The following is a 6,934-nucleotide window of genomic DNA, read 5'->3' on the forward strand; positions in this document are numbered from 1 at the left end:
TAGATTCTAATCTAAAGACCGGAGTAAAAAGGGAGTAAAAAGGCTGTGAAGTTCTTTTGTTTCCCCCTGGGGAGTTTAACACAGTGTCCCTTGTCAAGAGCATTCCCCCATTCAGTGTATTTCAAGTAAAAAACACCACACTAAACTCTTCTGAGGCTAATTCCAGACTCTAACCTCATACTTGAAACATCTGAGAGGGATGTGGAAAGCAGGGAGGATATTTTCCCAACCTGAGAGGACCTGTTGTCTGTCTAGAAAAGCTGTGCTCTCTAGGGCCATGAGACAAACCTGTAGTTTTAAATTAATGTGTTAGAAATAGACCTTTGTTGTTGAACTGTGGTGGGCATTTAAATAGGAGGTGATGGTGAAATACGGTCTCTTTTACCATCCAATGAAAACTGTAGAAGTCAAATGAGTTTGCTACTACTCCCAATTGGTCTTCTGTTTGTTCAATAGGGTAGAATGTGGTTCATGCTACATAGGGAGATAGAGGAAAGGATGGGCCCTGGGCTTTCCCAAGGACTCCGTGATGTTCTGAGTGTCTGCCTATGAGCCACGCATTAAAAATGGAACTCAATTACAAGCTGAAAATAAGAGGCATTTCTGTTTTTCCAAGTCTTTGCCCACACCTGTCCCCCCTCTTATGGGTGCCTCTACCCACCTGCCCTTGCAACATAGCAGGCTGGGCACCACGCCAGGTTTTCTTAGATGAAATTCAGACCAGCTCACCACTCTTCCCCCATGCCAGAGGCCTCACCCTCCTCTTCTCTAGCGAGACACAAAGGCCTTCTGTGACTCAAGCAGGCCATGGTGCCCATCGCCTGGTGGTTGTATTGCCCAACTTGCTGGGTAGTGAATGATGTGGTTTCTGCTCAGTCCCTGAGGCAAGCTTCTAGCTAGACTACACACCATTTTATCCCATTATAGACCTGTGTGGAGATTCTAGGGTTCATCTGGTTCCTTTTGATGCCCTGGGTAGGTGTGAGTTGCTTTGTGCATGGTTCTGACCAGTAGAACAGGTGACAAAGCGGGAAGACTGTCACAGTTCCCTCCCCCCCCCCCCCGAAGCTTAGTACTTGAATCAGCTGGTCCAGATGTCTCTCCCTGGGGAGAAATAGCATCTTCTGCTGCTCTGTATGGCCACTGTCTAGGCATTACAATGGTGGAATTTCTTATCCATTAGCACAGGCAGGCATGGTGTTGGGAGAAGTTGATCAGGACAGGACTGGAAGTAAATGGTCTCACCCCAAGCTCCAGGGCCAAACAACTTTCGGGGCCATTCTCATTCAAACTGGCATATCCAAAGAACCGAAGTGTAGATATTACATTCCAAAAGAGAAAAGGGAAAGGGGGGTATAGTGAGGAAACACTGGACCAGAATAAACCATTCAGGTGGGCTGCTTCCAGTCTGGCTCTCTACTTGTATTGAGCTGGGCTCAAACAGCAAAGCCATCCCGATGGGCCATACAGCATATATATATATATAGCCTGAGACCCTTTACACAATGGTCTATTTTCAGGAGAACTAGAGATCCAACCTATGTCTAAGGAAATGGGGCACGAGGAGTGAGATAACCCTACTGTGCCAGGGCCTTTCGCCAACCAATATGCAAAGGAACTGTTCTTTGTGATCAATACTGCATTCAGAATCAGGGCTTCTCCAGGTGTTTGCCTTCTGATTGCCTTTGCAATTGGTCAGAAGTCATGTTTGATCTCTGCAAGGGCAAAGGCATGTCCCCTAAGCAAACGGATGAGGGTTCTGAGCCTGCAGACTTTCTAGGTTAGGTTAGGTTTGAGTTAGACTTTTTAGCACACACACATTCCGCAGACTCACAACACCTGCTTTTGGAGGGCCACATTCTGGGTAGGCAGAGTTGGCACATACTTCAAGATGAACCAGAGGGAGGGTCATACAAAGGCTTTGACTTCCAACCCAAGTTCAGAAACCCAAATATTTTCTTAAAAAAATAAAAAGCCAAAAAAAAAAAACCCATAAACATTTGTTTTCACAATTTTATTTGTTTTCAAAATGTTATTGATGTTGGGGAGAAACAGCCAACATATACATTCCGAATTTCATCACGACTGGCATTTACCCACTCTGATAGGATCTTTCTCTGGCTTTTGGTCTAATTTCAGATCTCTTTGGCAGTCCCCCTCTGATGTCCTCATGTTGCTGCCCTGTGTTTGAAGGCCACCAGGGCAGAGCTCATGGCCGCATCACAAGTGGGATCGGTAGTTGCGACTTGCTGTGGGGAGGGACAGATTTACAACAAGGGCACCCGTTAGTACACAGCCATTAGAATCCTGTCCCTAAGAATTCAGCCACTTGCCTGGCAGTGGTGGCTCATGCCTTTAATCCTAGCACTTGGGAGGCAGAGGCAGGCGGATTTCTGAGTTCGAGGCCAACCTGGTCTATACAGCGAGTTCCAGGACAGTCAGGGCTACAGAGAGACCTTGTCTCGAAAAAAAAAACCCAAAACCAAAACCAAAAAACAAACAAACAAACAAACAAACCCCTCTGGCATCTCAGGCTGGGACTGCTGGTTACTACTGAGGTCTGCCTCCATGAAGGTGTCTGGGAGAGCAAGTCTTAGAATCTGACTGCTCTCCGGCTAGCTTCCCCCGCACTTACCATCATCGCCCCGTTTTCTACTCTTCAGGACGCTCTTCCGGTATTTTCTCTTACTTCCACCTCTCTTGACGCCCTTGTGAGGAGCGCGGTTCTTGCCTCTCCTCATGCCATGAGTCTTTAGCTTGCGGCTGGTCGACATGGTACTTTCTGCCAAAATGAGGGGCTTTGCAAGGCCGGCAGGGGCCGGGAGTCCATGTATATAAGGCCTTAGCCATTGTGACCACAAAGGGGTGTGGCTTAGCAGCTGGGTGTGACTCTCTTGTGACGTCACTAACCTTTGCTCCACCTTGCTGGTACATAAGTAATAAGGAAGCAGACTCTTCAAGGCTGATCTGGTCCCCTTTTTAGGTTAAAGAAGGCTTTTCAGACAGGTACTAAACATCTAACTTCCTCCACTCCTGTGGCTTGGCCTGGGAAGTGCTTTACCAGTGGTCATTAAAGTATGTTTCTTGCCTGTACAGAACTTGAAAGTCACTGAGTGTGGATATTTGTATGTGTGGGTGTGTAAGTCTCAGCATTACCCTCAGGAAGCAAATGTATTTCCATAAGCACTTGAGTCTAGGAGAGCGGATTCAAAAATAGGAAGTTTCCTCCCCAGGCTTTACACTTCTGATACCAGAGACAGGGTTAAGTTTTGGTTTTGTCTCATGTGTTTTGGGATCTTTATCGATATTCCCAGTTTCCGCTGCTACAAACCAGTAGAGCCAGAACCCCAGCAGATGGGACAGGTATCTCCAAAGGTTGCCACCTGTCATTTTGGGAGCCTGGAAAGTAAAATCTGTTTAAAGTTTAGATCACAAAAATTTACTGCCTACATAGGATGTTTCTATCATGTTTGAGCACTAGGGAAATGGTCTAAAGATATAGTCTAAAGACAGAAATCCTCTGTGTGCAGCCAAAGTGGATGGAGCTTTGGGACTCTTATGGAAGAGTTGGGGGGAGGATTGTGGGCCCTGAAGGAAATAGGAACTCCACAGGAAGACCAACAGAGTCAAGTAACCTAGACCCTAGGGGCTCTCAGACACTGAACCACCAACCAGAAAGCAAACATGGTAGAATTAGCCCCACCCCACCCCTACACAGATGTACAGATGTGCAGCTTGGTCTTCATGAGGGCCCCAAACAAGTAGAGTGGGGGTTATTCCAAAAGCTGTTGCCTATCTGTGGAATATGTTTAGCTGCGCAGCCTTGTCTGGCTTCAGTGGGAGAGGATGTGCCTACTTCCACAGACTTGATGTGCCAGGGTGAGGGGGATACCTAGGGAGCTCCCACTCTCTGAGGACAAGGGGAGGGGGCAAGGAATTTTAGAGGGGGGTGTTCAGGAGGAGGGGCAGTGTACAGGATGTAAAGTTAATAAAAACATAAAGTGAAAAAGTTTTGCATGTATACGGACCTTTTAACCTCATGGATGAAATCCATTAGACCAGTGGTCAGGCATCTGTACAGTGAGTCCTGTTGATGCTGTTGAGTGGGTGGTTAAGAGATACCTTTATACCAAAGCAGTGGTTCAGGAGGAAGTATTTTTTAGTGGCTTAGCTGTGGAAGCGAAAGGTATGTGTTGGTTGAGATAGAGAGCAAGACAAGGACACAGTCTTGGAGATAGATGTAGGAGATGAGAACTGATGGTGTCAGGGAGTGGCCTGTTTCTGTGTAATGCAGCTGTATGGATGCTTGAGTTGCCAGGATTAGGCTGGGCTTTTGAATATGGGTTTGAAGTGCTTTTGCGACTTCTAAATAAAGAAACTGAGCAATGATTATGACATATATGAGTCAGCAAGTCTTGTCATTCAGCATATTGGATTTTATAACTCATATCTAGTTCATTAAAATAAATTTCAACAGACACTGAAAGTTCGTTCTCTCTCTCCCCACCATTAACCTTATTCAAGAACTGAGCAAACACGGAGGAGGCTCTCAGCCAAAGCTGGTGGAGAAGAAAAGAGGACGTAGCTCAACTCCCCATCTCATATTTCTCATGTTTATAGGTAATGATAAGATGTTTTGGGTGCCAGATTCCCTCCATGGCATAGTAGCTTTTCCCTGGTAACTTCAGGTCATCATGACACCCTCTTTACATTCTGTAAAACTTCCTGGCATACTTGAAGATGGTTTGGAAACTGCTTTTCTCCCAACCAGCATCACATAAAGCATCCCTTCCATACCGGCCAAAAGGACTCCTTAAGAACTGGTTCACGGATTCCTTGGTGACTTTCATTCCTACAGAGGGTAAAACTATATAAAGCAGTGTTCCATCTTGCCCTTTTGTATTTCAAACTCCTCTGTTCATTTCAGTCATATGTTTGGTTTTTTTTTTTTTTCTCTTACAGGCCATGAGAACACAAATCCCCAAGAAATACAGGACTTGGCTTGCCCCTTAGAGCTTGGTTGTAAATGATTCTGCCACAGAATGGGGTCCCAATGAGCCTTTGTTTCCACATTTGTTAAAAGAATAGAATTTAATTTTCTTAAGTCATCCTATTTCTCTCGTTTTTGTCCTACAATTCTAAGGAAGGTTTCCTCCACTTTCCACACACTCATTGCCCTTTGACATTTATTCAAAGTCTGCTATCCTGTCACATTGCCCTTCAGACTGAACCAACGAGCTATGTGAAAGCCCAATTTGATTCGGCATGGTGTTTAGTTGGTCTCAACAGAAGATAGCCCATCTTGGTTCTGGTACTGGTTGGATTTCTCAGGACCCTGTCTCTATTGTTTGCAAATAAGCAGGCTGCATTAGGTGATTAGGTGGCCTCCAAGAAGAGCTGGCAGCCCTTGTGGTCCTCTCGTAGTTATGAACATTTCCCCACTGTAAGTGTTCTCTCCCAACTGTGGACATCTAAGCAGGCTGAATTAGGTGATTAGGGGCCTCCAAGAAGAGCTGGCAGCTGTTGTTTTCCTCTTGTAGTTATGAACATTTCCCCACTGTAAGTGTTCTCTCCCAACTGTGGACATCTAAGCAGGCTGAATTAGGTGATTAGGGGCCTCCAAGAAGAGCTGGCAGCTGTTGTTTTCCTCTTGTAGTTATGAACATTTCCCCACTGTAAGTGTTCTCTCCCAACTGTGGACATCTTTCCTCTACACCTTGGCTTATCCAATGGGACTCAGGTTTTGTTTCTTTTTTAAGTTTCTGATGAACAAAAGGATGTAGTTTCTAGTAGTAGTTGGTAGAGGAAGGGGGTGGGGAGATGGCCTTTGTTGAAAAGGAATGTGGATCCTTGGAATTATTGTTGGATGGACCTTCTCTCTTGAACTGGTCAGATGGAGAAACAATGCCTTATCTCCTATCAGGACAGCTATGGTCCCACTTGGGACTAGATACTTCAAAGTATTATGGACAGTTTACTCACTAGAATGAGAAGGCTATGGTGAGGACAATTCTATATTCTGGTTCTTCTTGCTCACCTCTGTATTTCAGAGGAATGGACCTTTGGTCTAAGAGACTGTTATTTCTTGGATGATCTGAGATAGGATGCTATTTCTTGTTTCCAGCTCTCACCCCCATAGAACCTGTTCTGCTCAAGGTGAGTTGAGATGGCAGGGGAAAGGCAAATGGATTTCAGAGATGGTGAAGAGCAAAGAGGAAGGTCCCAGGTTCAATTCTACTTCCTCCATCCCACCGAGAAACCTGAGGGGCAGAGAGCCATCTGTGGAGAAGCACATCACAGACTAGGCAAGGGTTGGGCTGGGGGCCTGAGGTTGGGAAGGACAGAGCAGGGTCGAACATCAATCCCTGTGGAATTGCTCTCTGCCCCAGTGGAAAAGGCAGCTTAGTAGGAGACCAGAGAACTCAGCCCTGACCCTTTAGAAGGTTCCGAGAAAGCCCCCACCCCACCGAGAACCATCTGCTAGCTTAGTTTGCTCACTGTCTCTTCACTCTGGCTTCTGATGCTTAATTTTGGCGTGGAAACAAATGCAGAGTGGACTCTTGCCTGAGCTGCTTCAAGTAAAGCAACAGAGGAAGAGCCTGGTGGGTCTGTTATTGGTGAGAGGTTGGGGGAGGCAAGAAAGAAGGAGGACGAGGGAAAGAGATTAATATCCACAGATGGGTGGATGGCATGGAAGTAGTCCTTAATGACACTGTAGTTCAGGGTTTTAAGGCCCATTCTCCCACTGGCCCTGTTCTTAGGACAAGTTCAGAGTCTTACTTTTGTGACAGTTGTATTTCCAGCTGGATCCTCTCTGACCTGTAAACTCCACTGATTTTCCTGAGGACTCCACTAGGCACCTTCACAGGGATGGGTCTGTCCCCTGAGGACTCCACTAGGCACCTTCACAGGGATGGGTCTGTCCCCTGAGGAC

The 6,934-nt window shown here is 46.1% G+C and overlaps 1 protein-coding gene and 1 long non-coding RNA gene across 3 annotated transcripts in view; one reads left to right on the plus strand and one right to left on the minus strand.

Moving 5' to 3' along the window:
- Positions 1-2,002: 2,002 nt before the first annotated feature.
- Positions 2,003-2,804, minus strand: Tnp1 (transition protein 1). Of its 2 annotated transcripts, none has more exons than XM_021199364.1 (2): positions 2,636-2,804; positions 2,003-2,249 (listed from the first exon to the last, which is right to left on the minus strand). In XM_021199364.1, the coding sequence occupies exons 1-2, from the start codon at positions 2,772-2,774 to the stop codon at positions 2,221-2,223; spliced, it is 168 nt and encodes a 55-aa protein (XP_021055023.1). In that variant the 5' UTR covers positions 2,775-2,804; the 3' UTR covers positions 2,003-2,220. The 2 variants fall into 2 exon arrangements, with proteins under 2 accessions (XP_021055023.1, XP_021055024.1); XM_021199365.1 differs by having other exon boundaries at positions 2,221-2,245; positions 2,632-2,774.
- Positions 2,805-2,947: 143 nt separating this feature from the next.
- LOC110322678 overlaps positions 2,948-6,934 on the plus strand; it is an 8,720-nt gene continuing 4,733 nt past the window's right edge. The window contains exons 1-2 of the long non-coding RNA XR_002380582.1: positions 2,948-3,006; positions 4,525-4,620. This is a non-coding gene — a long non-coding RNA (uncharacterized LOC110322678). The remainder of the gene's footprint in view (positions 3,007-4,524; positions 4,621-6,934) is intronic.

This window comes from Mus pahari, chromosome 5, assembly GCF_900095145.1.
Source record: "Mus pahari chromosome 5, PAHARI_EIJ_v1.1, whole genome shotgun sequence".
Lineage (NCBI taxonomy): Eukaryota > Metazoa > Chordata > Mammalia > Rodentia > Muridae > Mus > Mus pahari.